Source organism: Schistocerca serialis, chromosome 9, assembly GCF_023864345.2.
Source record: "Schistocerca serialis cubense isolate TAMUIC-IGC-003099 chromosome 9, iqSchSeri2.2, whole genome shotgun sequence".
Classification (NCBI taxonomy): domain Eukaryota; kingdom Metazoa; phylum Arthropoda; class Insecta; order Orthoptera; family Acrididae; genus Schistocerca; species Schistocerca serialis.
This window is the reverse complement of record NC_064646.1, coordinates 113,740,841-113,758,482: the sequence shown is the minus strand read 5'-3', so window position 1 is coordinate 113,758,482 and position 17,642 is coordinate 113,740,841. Positions and strand designations below refer to the sequence as shown.

The window sequence follows — 17,642 nt, the reverse complement described above, 5'->3', positions numbered from 1 at the left end:
CTTTCGCAACAAACTGTTGCCTCATCAGGAAAGAGGGAAGGAGAGGGAAAGACGAAAGGAAGTGGGTTTTAAGGGAGAGGGTAAGGAGTCATTCCAATCCCGGGAGCGGAAAGACTTACCTTAGGGGGAAAAAAGGACAGGTATACACGCACGCACGCACACACACACACACACGCGCGCGCGCGCGCGCACACACACACACACACACACACACACACACACACACACACACACACACACACACACACACACACACACACATATACAGACACAAGCAGACATATTTAAAGACAAAGAGTTTGGGCAGAGATGTCAGTCGAGGCGGAAGTGCAGAGGCAAAGATGATGTTGAATGACAGGTGAGGTATGAGTGGCGGCAACTTGAAATTAGCGGAGATTGAGGCCTGGTGGGTAACGGGAAGAGAGGATATATTGAAGAGCAAGTTCCCATCTCCGGAGTTCGGATAGGTTGGTGTTGGTGGGAAGTATCCAGATAACCCGGACGGTGTAACACTGCGCCAAGATGTGCTGGCCGTGCACCAAGGCATGTTTAGCCACAGGGTGATCCTCATTACCAACAAACACTGTCTGCCTGTGTCCATTCATGCGAAGGGAGGAGAGGGAAAGACGAAAGGATGTGGGTTTTAAAGGAGAGGGTAAAGAGTCATTCCAATCCCGGGAGCGGATTTAGGGGGTATTATTTTTATTCAGTTAATTGGTTTAAATGTAACTTTTTAAATTTCTAATACTTTGCCACATCATTTTCATCATAATATTGACTTATTTATTTACTTTTATTTTTTGTTGTATTGTTATTTTTTGTTTGTAATCTGCTATGTTGCCTGTAATCAGCAACCATGTGCTACCCAGGACTGTTCATCTGTTGGTAACGTGACAGCCTGTGTGGGGATAATTTCAAGTAACCAGTGACAGTGAGAAATTACCATTTAATTTTAATGCTGAAACTGAACTTTTTGTGTTTTGAATATGCTTGTAGGTTAACCTCGATGCTGTGAAAACATGATCATGATTTTAGTTCTGCTGCAAATTGTTCATCATTGTTTCCTTGTATATATTGCACATCATGATTTTGTGTTAGGCTAGGACATGAGTTTAAATTCTAGGCTGCAAAATGCATCATCTGCCACAGTTCAGTCATTGGTCACATAAAATCAGCTGTTTACAGGGCACCTCCCATTTCCATCATACCTCCGGCAGCCACTTCAGACATTGCTCCATGTTACATATTGACAGCATTTTTGAAGTGTTCTGCTATGTTTTTGTGTCACCTATATCTGAGCAGTCACTGGCATCAAATGTGGCAACACTGCAGTGGCAAGTGACTGATGTCAACTATCAAGTAATTTTAATCAAACTATAGTAACATATACACATCAGTTGGTTCTAAAGAGAAATGCACCAGTGGAATACGCTGCTCCAGTAGTAGTTCAAACTCCTCATAGCTGCCGGTAAGTTATTGAAAATGTGGTTGTCAATAGTGGATACTTTTATTGACTAAAATAAGTGACTTTAAATCTTTGCGAAGATTATTTCTAGTCTTGATTCCGTGAACTGAGTTGTTGATTTGAAAAAGAGATGATAACATTCATTAAAGAATAACTATATTGGGAAGCAGTAGTTTACTATCCCAAGTTCTTTAAACAGGCTACTGCAGGATGTTTGCTGATTCACACCACAAATAATTCTTGTTACATGTTTTTGGACCCTAAAAACTGTAGCTTGGCTTAATGAGTTACCCAGAAAATAATCCCGTGTAACATAAGCATAGTACGCCAGTTTTTAAAAAAATTTCATATCGTCCATGTCTGCCAACATTCACATTTGCAAATAGAAATTTGTTTAGGTGCTTCAGCAGTTGTGTGGTGGGCTCCTCCCAGTTGAATTTATTGTCAAGCTGTAGTCTCAAGAATAGTGGGCACACCTATGTATAAAGTGCACCAACCACAAATAAAATTCTCATGTCATTTCAATGTTGCTTTAGAATTGTGTGCCATGCTTATTCCTTCATTATAGCTTTAGCTAACACAATCCACTGTTGTGCTGCCATATGTCCAAGTGAGCAGCAGTAATATAAAGTAAACAGCAAGCCAGGGAGAAAAACTGTGCGATCTGTGCAAGAAAATGACAGAGTATGAGCTAGCGACACAGTCCCACAAAGAGGCAGTAGTATATGAGATAATTAGCATTCATGTAAGCAGTTGGCTGTTATCTGATGGAACTGTGCTGTGTATGCTTGCAGTGGGTATTTACTTTGGGCAACACTTATTTGCGGCATCAGAGTGATATAATGAAAGTGTTTTACTATTGTTTAATGAAACAGTGATTTAGCTCATATAATGTAAGTTTATTTTTATTGAATTAAACTAAAATTAAACTATAAGTTTGGTCATATGTGGTCACCTTTGTAATGTAAAGACAAGTATTCCTTACATGTGGAAAAAGTACACTGCACTCCCATTCGTATTGCAAAAACCAGTGCACCCACTTGAAGTTTGAAAGTTCTGAGATGTATGTAACATGTTTTTTCAAAGTTTAATGGCAAGGAATTGTCTAGGAACTATTTATTAATGTCTATAAAAATTTGATTAACTGATACTTATAAGACCATACTTGATTTGCTATTTATTGCAATGTTTGAGTCACTGGCAAACAAAACAAACTTGGCATCAAGTATTGTTACAGATAAAAGGTCACTGATATGCAAAAAAGTAAGGGCCATAAAATGGAACTTTGCGGCACATCATATGTAATTAGTTCGCGTGTGGACAATGCCCAATAGTCTAATATGTATCTTTCCTAATGAGACTGCTTGTTTCCTGTCGGAGAAATGCGGACCCATTGTTCATGCTGTTCTCAAGCACGGCCTGAGTTGGTTGACATTCGTAAGCAGCTGGAAATGGCCTTAACTGCTGTCAAGCAATTGGCAGTTGCTGTGAATCGGTGTGTTGGAAGAACACCCGAGAGTGTTGTACCTGCAATCCAGTACCAGAGGTACTTCAAGTACTATCCTCTCCTCTGGATCCTGTCTCCTCTGCAGAAAATATGGGATCTGTCATTACCCATTTACTTGGCTGTGAGTGGCATGTTGATGGTAGATCTAGGTGTCCTGTACAGGGTGGACAGGGACCAGGGAGGACTCAGTGAGTTGTACCAGTCCCCCTAATCAACAAGTTTGAGGTGCTGTCTTTCACTGAAATTGAAACTGAACCAGTGGGACTCACTTTGCCTGTTTTGGGAAACCTGTTTTCTCCGGTGCCAAGAGCAGGCAGACAGAAAATCATAGGGGTCTATTAATCGTACAGCGAATGATGACACCCCTCATGGAAATTGCAGCAAGGGACAGGAAAGGACACCAGGTACATTCAGGGTGCGCACATGGGTGCCTTATTCAACATGTTGAAGAGGCTGTTCTGGCAGCCACTGAGGGAACAGGGTGCAGCCAAATGCAGATTGTGGTGTACATTGCCTCCAGCCATTCCTGTTGTCTGAGCTCAGGGGTCTTACTTGGGTCATTCCAGTGACTGGCAGAGAAGGCTGAGGAGACCAGCCTTGTGCGTGGAGTTTCAAAGAAGCTCACAATTTGTAGCATTGTCCCCAAACTGGTTGTGGCTCTTTGGTTCTGAGCCGAGTGAAGGACTAAACCAGAGACTATTAAGGTTCTGTGACAAGCTAGACTGCTACTTCCTGGACTTACGCTACAGAGTTGAGAATTGTAGGGTCCCCTTAAATGGGTCAGGTGTGCACTAAACATCGGAGGCTCCTACTCAGGTAGCTGACTGTGTATGGGTTGTACACAAGGTTTTGTTTAGATTACATGACTCTCCATCCAACCCAAATAACAACAGCTATAGGAAAGCCAGGAGTAAATTGCCTCCCGCAGGTGAGAGTATTAAAATCCTAATGGTAAACTGCCAAAGCATTCTCAACAAAGTGCCAGGGTTTGAAGCAGTCCTGAAAAGCAGTAAAATGCACATATTAAGCGGTACAGAAAGCTGGTTGAAACCTGAAATAGACAGCAGTGGAATTTTTGGGGAAATTGTAAGTGTATATCGAAAGGATAGGCAAATACGAAATGGAGGTGGTGTATTTGTCACAGTAAACACAAAACTCAAATCCACAGAAAGAGAAATTGAAGCTGCATGTGAGATTGTTTGGCAAGACTCAGTATCATGCATGGGGATAAAATAATTGGATTCTTCTTTCACCCACCACACTTATCGCCTTATGTAACAGAATACTAGGGAAAGCCTGAGTTCATTTGTATGTCAGTTTCCCCGTCATACTGTACTCATCAGTGGAGACTTTAATAACCCAACAATTAATTGAGAAAATTAGTTTTGGTTTTTGGTGAGCATGATAAGACTTCCTTTGAAACATCACTAAATGTCTTTCTGAATACTGCCTAGAACATATAGTTAGGAACCCCACTTACGATGGAAATATATTGGACCTAATGACAACAAATAGACCTGACCTCTTAGAGGATATCCACATTGAAACAGGTATCAGTGACCGTGACACAGTTGTGGCAACAACGATTACTAAAGTAAAGAAACAGCTAAAACGAGTGGAAAGGTATGTATTTTCAATAAACTAGATAAAAAAAGAGTCATGTCATATCTCAATAAGGAACTTGAACCTTTCAGCCCAGGTCAGGAGCGTGTAGAGGAACTATGGCTCAAATTTAAAAGAATAATTGACCGTGCACTGGATAGATCTGTATCCAGTAGAACAGTTTGTAATGGGAGGGGGCCTCCATGATATGCAGTAACTTCATTACCGCATAACAGGTGTAAAACAGAGTGTACGTCTATTGAGAGTGGAATGGTAGAGAAGTAGTATGGAAATGGTTTGATGAACCCTCTGCCAGGCACTTAAATGTGAATTGCAGAATAACCATGTAGATGTATAGATAGATACTGAATGAAATGTATTTGGCTGTCAAGAGAGCAATGTATGATGCCTTGAATGACTTCTGTAGCAGAATATTGTCAAATGCTGTTTCACAAAACCCAAAGAAATTGTGATCATATGCAAAGGCCCTTAGTGGTACCAAAGTTAGTTACAGTACTTAGCGAATGGCGTTGAGGATAGCAAAGAAAAAGCTGAAATGCTTAACTTCGTATTCAAGTGTTCACTTACGATGGAAAACCCAGGAGAAATGCCCCAATTTAATCCTCGTATCACTGAAAAGATCCTCATACCACGGAAAAGACAAATTGAATAAGTATTAGTGTTAGTGGTGTTGAGAAACAGCTAAAATCGTTAAAAGGAAACAAAGCTCCAGGACCTGATGGCATCCCTGTCAGATTCTATACTGAATTTGCAGCTGTGTTAGCCGCTCCTCTAGCTATAATTTATCGTACATCGTTTGAACAAAAATAGAAAATAGTTTCCAGTTGGGAAAAGCACAGGTCACACCTGTCTACAAGCAGAGTAAGAGAGATGATTCAAAAAATAGTTGTCCAGTATCCTTGACACTGATTTGTTGTAGAATCTTATAACATACTCTGAGCTCAAAGATAATGAGATACCTTGAACAGAATGACCTCCTCAGTACCAACCAGCGTGCATTTTGAAAACAACGATCATGTGAAACCGAACTGACACTTTTCTCACATGGCATACTGAAAGCTTTGGATCAAGGCAGTCAGGTAGATGCAGTACGTCTTGATTTCCAAAAAGTATTTGACGTGGTACCACACCTATGCTTATTGTCAAAAGTACAATCATTTGGGGAATCGAGTGAAATTTGTTACTGGATAGAGGATTTTTTGGTAGGGAGGACACAGCATGTTACCTTTGATTGAGAGTCATCGTCAGATGTAGAAGTAACTTCGGGTGTTCTTCAGGGATGTGTGTTGGGACCCTTGTTGTTCATGCTGTATATGTGATCTTGCAGACAATATTAATAGTAACCTCAGATTTTTTTGCAGATTATGCATTTATCTATGATGTACTGCCTGAAAGAAGTTGCATAAATATTCAGTCAAATCTTGATAAGTTTTCAAAGTGGTCCCAAGATTGGCAACTTGTTTTAAACATTCAGAAATGCAAAATTTTGCACTTCAAAAAACGAAAAAAGTACTATACTGTGCCTATAATATCAGTGAGCCACTGTTGGAATCGGCAAACTTGTAAAAATAGCTGGATGTTACAGTTTGTAGTGACATGAAATTTAATGATCACATAAGCACAGTAGTGGATAAAGCAGTTGGTAGACTTTGGTTTATTAATAGAATACTGGGTAAGAGTAATCAGTCTACAAAGGAGTTTGCTTACAAATCACTCATGTGACTAGGTCTAGAAATTTCCCAAGGGTGAGAGACCCGTACCAAACAGGACTAACAGGGGGTATTGAACGTATACAGAGAAGGGCAGCGCTAATGGTCACAAGTTTAATCCATGGGAGTGTGTCACAGAGATACTGAAGGAAATGAACTGGAAGACTCTTGAAGATAGACGTAAACTATCCCAAGAAAGTCTACTAACAAAGTTTAAAGAACCAGCTTTAAATAATGATTCTAGGAATATACTACAACCTCTGTGTATTGCTCGCATAGGGATTGTGTAGAGAAGATTAGATTAATTACATCACAATGGAGGCATTTAAACAATCATTCTTCCCGTACGCCACATGTGGATGGAACAGTAAGGAACCCTAAGAACTAATATGGTGGGATGTACCCTCTGCCATGCACCTCATGGTTGTTTGCATAGTATAGATGTAGATGTAGATATAGGATCTGAAATATTTTGCAAGATTTTCTGTTACACCATAATATCCTAATTTGCCTAAAAGGAAATTGTTACTTACACAGCTAACAAGGGAACCTCCCCATCGCACCCCCCTCAGATTCAGTTATAAGTTGGCACAGTGGATACGCCTTGATAAACTGAACACAGATCAATCGAGAAAACAGGAAGAAGTTGTGTGGAACTGTGAAAAAATAAGCAAAATATACAAACTGAGTAGTCCATGGGTCACATAGGCAACATCATGGACAATGTAAGCTGAGGAGCACCGTGGTCCTGTGGTAGCATGAGCAGCTGCAGAACGAAAGGTCATGGGTTCAAGTCTTCCCTCGCGTGAAAATTTTACTTTCTTTTTTTTTTTTTGCATAGTTATTATCTGTCCGTTCGTTCATTGACGTCTCTCTTCACTGTAATAAGTTTAGTGTCTATGTTTTGCGACCGCATCGCAAAACCGTGCGATTAGTAGACGAAAGGACGTGCCTCTCCAATGGGAACCGAAAACATTTGATCGCAAGGTCATAGGTCAACCGATTCCTCCACAGGAAAACACATCTGATATATTCTATACGATACTGGTGACGGCATGTGTGTCACATGACAGGAATATGTTTGTCGACCCACCTAACTTGTACACTTGGCGAATGGGTAATAAGATTCTTCTACCTTGCCTGATTTAGGTTTTCTTGTGGATGTGATAATCACTCCCAAAAAAGTGATGAAAACATAAGAGTTTGTCACATAAACTGAAAAAAAATGAAACTTTTCACTCGATGGAAGATTTGAACCAAGGACCTTTCGTTCCGCAGCTGCTCACGTTACCACGAGACCACGGCGCTCGAATGTTCCCGGTGTCCTTGATGTTGCCTATAGTCCCATGAACTACTCAGTTTGTATATTTTGCTTATTTTTTCACAGTTCCACACAACTTCTTCCTGTTTTCTCAATTGATCTGTGTTCAGTTTTTCAAGGCCTATCCACTGTGCCAACTTATAACTAAATCTGAGGGGGATGCGATGGGGAGGTTCCCTTGTAAGTATTTTCGATAGATCATAAAATATACCAGTAGCCTGTAATTTTGTTCTCATTGTGCATGTAGATATCTTTGTCATTACCCTTTAGAAGTCCAAATTGTGATTTCAACTATATATTATTTGCTCTCAGATGGTTATGAGGGAGATTGTATATTATCTTTTCTAAAGTTTTGGAGAATGCTGGCAAAAATGAAGTTGGACAGAAATTTAACAGTATTTGTTTATCTCCTTTCTTAAACAAAGGCTTAATTTTAGTGTATTCCAACAATTCAGGAAATGTTCCACTGATAAGTTCCTGGTTACACAGAATTACAGAAACCAATATCTGTATGTACCCTGGCTGTTGAGACACTTGTCCCACTGTGACACAAAGTGGTGAATGGCTGTCTCATAAAATTCCCGGGGCTGCGATGTTAACTAGTTCTGCATGTACAGCTGGACGTCATCTGAGGTGAATCGTTCACCTCTCGGGGCCTTTTTTTAGGGAATCATAAATGTCGTAATTACAGGGAGAAAGGTCCAGACTGTAGGGATGGTGGCCGAAAACCTCCCATTTGTAATTCCTGCAGGAGTGCCGTGACTGTGTTGGCTGTATGACGCTTTGCGTTGTCGTGGAGCAAAATGACCCCAAGGTGAGATTGCCTGGTCATTGGGGGGGGGGATATCGGATGGATGGTGGTACGAAATGAAGAGGCAGAGTTCAGTGTTGGGATTAGGTTCACTTTGGTTGGAGGGACATTGCTGTGACCGCCAACTACGTGTCCACCAGAATGAATGGCCACTGCCAAACTGTGGCTTGGAGCAACGTAGACCACTCCGTGGCACAACACGCACCTGAACATAACAGGCTTGGTTTCAGTGGCTTGCTCCACTACCTGAGCTATGTGGATCCTCTCCTCGTCCACCTGTATTTCTGAACTGCGCAGATAGGAATTATGCTTACAACACATTCTCCTCCCAAATTATTGCAGTCTCAACTTATGGTGACCTACTGTCCCCATACCCTTCACTCAACAGCTTCCGCCTCCTCCGTATTCTAGTCTCCCACACTCTTTGAATGTCTCTCTCTCTGCCAACGTACCCAACCGTATTTCCCCTATTTCTCCTTCCTGCTCCTCTTCTTTTTTGCTCCCCCTTTTCCCCCCTGCCCCACAGACTCCTGGAGCTGTGCTTGTTGGCAGTCTAGTCCTGCACACTCCACCAGACAGTGGTCTCCTCTCCCCCAACCTCTACCCTGCTATCCCTTCCCCTTCCCCATCCCCTCCAGATTGCTGTTTCCGTGCTATGTGACTGTTGCATTGCAGTCAGAGCTGTCAGATGGGGATTATGTGTGTGTCAGGTACGAATATGTGTGTGTGTGTGTGTGTGTGTGTGTGTGTGTTTGTGTGTGTGTTGTATCCTTTACTGATGAAGGCTTTGGTGAAAAGCTATTTGTAAGTGTCTTTTCATAATGCCTGTCTGCAACTCAGTGTGTCATCTTTACAGTGAGTAGTTATCTATCTTTTCTTTGTACTGTTGATATTCCAACCTGGAATTTCCATTGTTTAAATTGGTTGTAAAGACAGTTCTCGGGTGAGGTGCCGGATGTGATTGTGAAATTTCCACAATATTTCATTGGCACAACTGACTGGCATCTTCAGGTGTGGCAAACACACTTCTGAAGCTGTGACTGAAGCCTTCCATTTATGCCAGTCTGAGAGGAAGGAACATGCCACATTTGGTGACCAGTAGCAGCAATATCCTGATCGGTAGAAAGAGAGAGAGAGAGAGAGAGAGAGAGAGAGAGAGAGAGAGAGAGAGAGAGAGAGAGAGAGAGAGCTACGCAACTTGTCGGACTATGAACCAACTTCGACGTACATGCAGAGGCTGTCAGTCATACTGTGCACTGCCGTTGGCCACCCCGCAAAACTCTGTCGGGAGCTACTTGCCAATATACGTGTCCATACGGCTTGTGCCCATCCTCACTATTATCATCTGAATATCTTATGTCACCATCACAGCATCATTCCTTAGACAACCAACAGTTCCTCTTTGCAGCTGCTGCAGTTTTAACCAGGCCAACACTAGATCTCAAGTTGTACCTAGTTGCTACCCTGTGGCCCAGGTTAGCCAAGCTGTGAATTTCTACTGCCTTTTTAATAACATTGTCTCAGTATGAGAAAATTTTGGTGCTTTTATATTCTGTACAGGTTTGCCCAATGTATGATAACCCACAACAGCAGCAAATCTCATAGACACCAGGCCTTCTTAAACCACACCAGGCCTTCTTAAACCAAGATCATCTTTCACTGAGCCCAAAAGAGCTCAGAGTTTTGTTGGTGGACAAAAAACACATCTAACTTTGTTTCTCCAGTAACTTCCTATTTTTGTAAAAGCACTGCTGACATATGGCAGGACAAGCATTCATCTTTGTTCTTTACTGTCTTTCAGCTCCTCACTTTGTATTGTTGATGTTTGTCCTGAACTGAAAGAAGAATAATGCAGAATTTCCAGAAGTCCATTTTGAGTATCCACTGACATTTCCTTTACTGATTCAGGCGACAGTGCTGACAATCTGTCAAAGAAATCGGCAGTCACACCAACATAGGATGAAAGAATGCTGCCCACTGCAAAAATGGGACTTTTTTAGTGAATATTATTCACATAACAGGGGATAGTTTATTTTCAAGTTGAACGCAAAATAAATATAAATGTGAACGCAAAATAAATATAATTATCATGACACAATACACGTTTAAACGCAGTAATTGCATATAATTATGGGCAATTTCTTGCAAATTGGCCTCCTCCTAGAAATGATTTGGCAATACATTTTTTGTGTTCTAGTAATTTTATTTTAGGGAGCTTGGAGGAAATTAAAAATCTTGGGCACATCTGACATGTATTCAGGATGCAACAGTGTGTCGCAACACGCCTGTTGAGAAATGTTTCTCTAGTCAATTGTCAAATGCCTCGTCCAGCCACCGAAAGCAGATGAGTAGATGCTTGTTCACTTATAGCCTTCTGTAAGTCATATGATGCTATATTGCGTTCCTTTTCCTTTCAAGAATCAAAACTGATCCTTCCCTACATTTTCCTCAATTCTTTTTTCGATTCCTCTGAGTGACATATGAAACTAACTTTCCTATAATCTTTACATTATTCACCATTGCTTCCTAGGTAAAAGCTGAATGCCCTCATCATGTGTCATATTAATAAAGTTTCTCAGTCTAGATATTACTCCATTTCTTAAGGCTTTTACCATTTCAGCTAGTATTTTATCATAGCCTACTGATTGTGTGTTCCTGCACAGCCAAAAACTCTTTATTTTGCTTCAACTTAATACCCCTTCCTCTCTGTCGCAATGAATTTAGTCTCATTCATGTAAATTTGCTTAGATAGTATAAAAAATCAAAACTCTAGATAAGACTCTCCTCTCTTGTCCCATACTGATTTTAATATGTCCTTAATTTTTGGTATATGTTATGTATGTACAATACAAGCAAAAAATTAATCAAGAAACACACATTCCTGCAGGCAACCAAAATATCACGCCAAAGCGTTGTTGGAATGGAATCTCAGATGGAGAAGATCATATTGGATCATCAAGTGCAAATTACAAAACTTAAGGAGCAGTTGGCGTCAGAGAAGGACCTGCGGTCTGAGGTTGAGGCAAAGCTACAGGAGACAATTGAGAACTTTGCTCACCGTGAAGAAGAGGTAATCAAAATGTCAGAAAGCAGGAACAAGATTGTTTGGTACATTTTCTTAACCTCATTTTATGTTGGATCTGATAGAAAAAATTTATTCATAAATTGACATTTTTTTCTGAAGTAGAAAAAGTCTCAGAATAAGGAAAATAATAATTGTTGTTGTTGTTGTTGTTATAACTTCGTATATTTTATGATTTTTGTTGTCTGCAAAATTCTGCCTACAGATGGTCTTTTCAGTATCTTCAAATTCTGACTGACTCCGTAATTTTACTACTTATTCTCAGAAAAAGTCATAATAATTTATAAGCATGTGCTTGAATATTGTGGAGCAACAGATTTTGTGACAATTGCCATGCTGTGCCTTTAGCAGATAACTACTGTTACATTTCTGAAGAAGGGCCTGTTTTATAATAAGGTGACATGCTTGTTAAACTGAATTGTACTGTAATGAACACTGTGTTTACTGCAGATGAGGTACATGAATAATTTTACGGTCAAGTATATTATCCATTTCAGGACAAAATAATTTGGCCCCATTCGGGAGGATATCAGTTCAAACCTGCATCCGGCCATCCTGATTTAGGTTTTCAGTGATTTCCCTGAATCACTTCAGCAAATGCTGGAATGATCCTTTGAAAGGGTATGGCCGCCTTCCTTCCCAATCATTCCTAATTCAATGGAACCAATGGTCTTGCTGTTTGGTACCCTCCCCTCAATCAACCAATAAAATAATTGGCATACAGTTGTCAATCCAGTAGGAGCTATTCAGTAGTCAGATTTGAACAGAATTTCACAATACAGATTAGCAGGATGTAAGTAATTGCAGCCAGTAGACATCAGGAACAAAATAATAATGTTAAAGAAAGTGAAGACAAAAAGTTAAAGCTAATCAGTAATTTTCACACAACTACCAGCAGTTTCCCACCTTAAAACCGGAAGAGAAATTATACATTTTGGTTGCTGTCATGCCGTAAAGTGTTAGAGACTACAGATACCAAGATTTGACTTTGATTAACTGTGTACCAGAATTTATGCATGGTATCCACCTTTAATTCAACCATTTTCATTTGGTCCTCTTGAATATAGGACATCAACAATGTGACAGCCTGTAATTATTGTCTACTTCGCTGTTCATTGTAAAGTAAATCGTAAAACGAATATTCCGTAGCCTCTGCTTTTTACTTCTACTAATTGAATAAAAAGCAAATCTGTTGATTGTCTGAAACCCATAACATGAAAACAGTTATTTCATATAAAAATGTTAGTTTACTGACAGTTCTGTCCGAAATATCACAAAGGCTTTTACCAAGTCTTAAAGAATATTCATTTAGTGAGAAATGCTACACATAGTCTAAACTGCTACATACTGATTACATACTCAGCATCATTTGTTACTGTTAACAATACTGTACCACGACATTGTTCAACTCCCCCTAACAACTATTCTTGACTCTGATGTCACTACTTTGCATTGTTTCACAGTTTCATATGTAGTCAGAGTTGGACCATCTTTGTCAGTACTTCAAAACTTATAAAAAGAAGGCTTATTTCCTACAGTTTATGCTAACATATTTTAATTAGTAGAATGATATAAATTAACAGGTGTTTCCATGTGCATCTTGTTGGTTCTTATACCTTTTAAAAACATTTGGTAACCAGATCCTGGCAATTTGAAGTGGAGTTTAAAGATTTCATTGTGTAAGCAATATTCATTATAACATCTCTGTATAAAGTAGAGTAACCACTGAATTATTGCATGTTATGTAAAATCACGCACATTTCTATAATTGGAAAACCTAAATTTAATTGGCGGGGTTGAAATTCTTCAATCACATGGTACTGTGTAATTTTAAACATCAGTCCCTCCTATAAAAACAAATTTCCTCCCAAAATTCATTACACCATAGGAATCTATGTTATAAATTACTGTCTCTGTATAAAAAAAGGGGGGAGGGGGGGGGGTGTTCTTGACAGTTTAGCCCCTTGAGGCATATATACTAGCGATTTTCACAATGTTTAGACAATGTCTGTAGTAGGAACAGACTGTTTGATGATTCTCTGCTGTTGTAAATATTATGAAATGGAATCTCAAATTGTGAGTACAGTTTTGTCAGCTGTACATTTTAATAATAAAACATAAAGCCGACGTCAAACCCCATTCACAGTCTGCAAATCCTTGTCGTATATCAAACTTTAAAAGCCCTCTAATGTGTAAATATCATTACCGTTTGAGCTCTTTAACAATGTTAACATCCTTAATACAAATTCCACTAATCCTGTTCTTGTACACTGTTTACACATGAACTGAGGCAGTTGGTGCGAAAATAAATAAATTTCTACAGTCAGTGGCATATATGACGTCTATCAAAAAGTTCTACATGACTGTGAACCCCAACCACGAGAATTTAAATTTTTTTTTTCTGTTGCACCCATTATATTTTTGATGATGTGTTTAAAGTCATATGCGCATAAATATTCTGGCCTTACCACTGTTTTATAGTGCTTTAGTCTTGTGTTTTTTGCGGGTCTCATTCTATTTTTTGTATACGTGTATATCTGTGATTTTTTGTTTATTTTTAATTTTTTCTTTTTTTCCAGTTGAAACTCTAAGACCCATTCTGTATGTTTCAAAGTTGTTGGATTTTAAATTGTCATTGTCAGGTTCTTTCTTTGGTATTCGCAGATGTCCGTGTGTCCGTGTGTGTGTGTGTGTGTGTGTGTGTGTGTGTGTGTGTGTGTGTGTGTGTGTGTGTGTGTGTCCACAAATCCGACTACCTAGACAGACTATGGATGTATGTTGCAAGATCAGAAATGTGATACTTTTTTTTGGCTGGGTAAAACTAACTGAAATTTGTAAATTGAAAATTGCACAAATAGTGAGTTCATTAAACTGACATATGGTGTATACGAGGGGCATTTGAAAAGCCCATGCAAAGTCTGAGAGATGGCACCACTGATGATGCATATTGAGGTCATGTTTAGTTAGTAGCATCTTTGGAAAGAATGCACACCAAGTTTCGGCTATATTGGTGTATTTCTTTGTGTTCAGCATTCGTGTGAATCAAGGAAATCGAGTAATGGACAAAAAAGAATTTCGTGTGGTGATTAAACATTACATTGTGAAAGGCAAAATACCTCAGCAGACTAAAGAGGAGCTTGATAAACATTATGGTGACTCTGCACCTTCAATTACAACAGTTTATAAGTGGTTTCAAAATTTTCAGAGTGGCCATATGGCCACAAGTGACGCTGAATGTTCTGGACGCCCTGTGGAGATTACGACTCCAGAAATCATTAATAAAATCCATGATACGGTGATGGATGACTGAATAGTTAAGGTACATGAGATTGCCAGTGCTGTAGGCATCTCGAATGAACGAGTACATAATATTTTGCATAAACATTTGGACATGAGAAAGCTATCCGCAAGATGGATTCCGTGAGTACTCACGCTTGACCAAAAACGGAATCGTGTGAAGTGATGCAAGGATTGTTTGCAGCTGTTCAGGAAGAATCCGCAGGATCTTAAGTGTCATTTCATCACTGTGGATGAAATGGGGATACATTACTATACTCCTGAGACCAAACAACAATCTTAACAATGGGTTACCAAGGGAGAATCTGCACAAAAAAAGGCGAAGACCATTCATTTGGCCGGAAAGGTTATGGCGACTGTCTTTTGGAATTCGCAAGGGATAATCCTCATCGACTATCTGGAAACAGGTAAAACTATTGCAGGTGCATATCATTCATCGTTATTGGACCATTTGAAAACCGAGCAGCAAGAAAAACGCCAGTGCAAAAAAGTCCTTTTCCATCACGACAATGCACCAGCACACACCTCAGCAGTTGTGGTCGCAAAATTAATGGAAATAGGATTTCAACTCATTTCACATCCCGCCTGTTCTCCAGACTTGGCACCCTCGAACTGCTATTTGTTCCCCAATTTGAAGAAGTGGTTGGCGGAACAATGATTTTATTGAAATGAAGAGGTGATTGCAGCAACTAATCGCTATTTTGCAGACTTGGACAATTGCGGTTATTCGGAAGGGATCAAAAAATTAGAACAGCAATGGACAAAGTGTATAAGTCTATAAGGAGACTATGTAGAAAAATAAAAAAGGTTTACCCCAAACACGTAAGTAGTTTTTATTTTTGCACGGACTTTTCAAACGCCCGTTCTATGACTGCTGCACATTTCACTTGACTGGAAACATTGTGTGATACGTGAGACCCATAGAAAATACAAATGGAAGCACTAATCGCAAAAAGTGATACCTGGGAATTTGTGTTGAGAGAGGCATCACAGACTGCCATCACTGGTGAGGGTAATACACTGTATGCGCATCATGTCTGATATAGCTCAAGCCAGAATATACTGATGCCTCTAAAGAATATGCTTGCAAAGCAAGACTACTTAAAATCTCACATTTCAGCAAATGCTTGCTGACTTATTTGATGCTGTGGACAAGTCACAGGCAATCCCTGTCGACATTAATGGTGTTCTATCACCATTAAAGTTACTTTAAGTCTTCCATACAGTTATAATTTTATTTAGACCATTGAGTTTCAGGACAATAGCCATGATGTTGAGCTGCCAAAAGTGAAAATCCTGGAAGAACACTGCAGTAGCCACCAGAAAGATCGGGGGAGGCGCACATCGACACGGCGCGTCACGGACTTCAGCCGTCGCACGGACGCCAAAATGGAAAATATTGAAATAAACGATATCGGAATTGAAAAACAACTGCTATCACTTAGTAGCGGAAAAGCATCCGGACCAGACGAGATACCCTTAAGATTCTACAGTGATTATGCTAAAGAACTTGCCCCCTTTCTATCAGCAATTTATCGTAGATCGCTGGAAGAACGTAAAGTACCTAGCGACTGGAAGAAAGCGCAGGTCGTTCCCATTTTCAAGAAGGGTCATAAATCAGATGCGAATAATTATAGGCCTATTTCGCTTACGTCAATCTGTTGTAGAATAATGGAACATGTTTTGTGTTCTCGTATTATGACGTTCTTAGATAATACAAATCTCCTTCATCATAACCAACATGGATTCCGCAAACAGAGATCATGTGAAACTCAGCTCGCCCTATTTGCCCAAGAAATTCACAGTGCCGTAGACACTGGCGAGCAGATTGATGCCGTATTCCTGGACTTCAGGAAGGCATTTGATACGGTTCCACACTTACGTTTAGTGAAAAAAATACGAGCTTACGGAATATCGGACCAGGTTTGTGATTGGATTCAGGATTTCCTAGAAGAAAGAACACAACATGTCATTCTTAACGGTTCAAAATCTGCAGATGTAGAGGTAATTTCGGGAGTACCGCAGGGAAGCGTGATAGGACCTTTATTGTTTACAATATACATAAATGACTTAGTTGACAACATCGGTAGCTCCGTGAGGCTATTTGCAGATGACACGGTTGTCTACAAGAAAGTAGCAACATCAGAAGACTCGTACGTACTCCAGGAGGACCTGCAGAGGATTAATGCATGGTGCGACAGCTGGCAGCTTTCCCTAAACGTAGATAAATGTAATATAATGCGCATACATAGGGGCAGAAATCCATTCCAGTACGATTATGCCATAGGTGGTAAATCATTGGAAGCGGTAACGACCGTAAAATACTTAGGAGTTACTATCCGGAGCGATCTGAAGTGGAATGATCACATAAAACAAATAGTGGGAAAAGCAGGCGCCAGGTTGAGATTCATAGGAAGAATTCTAAGAAAATGTGACTCATCGACGAAAGAAGTAGCTTACAAAACGCTTGTTCGTCCGATTCTTGAGTATTGCTCATCAGTATGGGACCCTTACCAGGTTGGATTAATAGAAGAGATAGACATGATCCAGCGAAAAGCAGCGCGATTCGTCATGGGGACATTTAGTCAGCGCGAGAGCGTTACGGAGATGCTGAACAAGCTCCAGTGGCGGACACTTCAAGAAAGGCGTTACGCAATACGGAGAGGTTTATTATCGAAATTACGAGAGAGCACATTCCGGGAAGAGATGGGCAACATATTACTACCGCCCACATATATCTCGCGTAATGATCACAACGAAAAGATCCGAGAAATTAGAGCAAACATGGAGACTTACAAGCAGTCGTTCTTTCCACGCACAATTCGTG

The 17,642-nt window shown here is 40.0% G+C and overlaps 1 protein-coding gene across 1 annotated transcript in view; it reads left to right on the top strand.

Moving 5' to 3' along the window:
* The window catches only part of LOC126418654 (citron rho-interacting kinase), a 227,854-nt gene that overhangs the window by 57,339 nt on the left and 152,873 nt on the right, over positions 1 to 17,642 (top strand). The window contains 1 exon segment of the mRNA XM_050085532.1: positions 11,324 to 11,506. Coding sequence (XP_049941489.1) covers positions 11,324 to 11,506 — 183 coding nt within the window.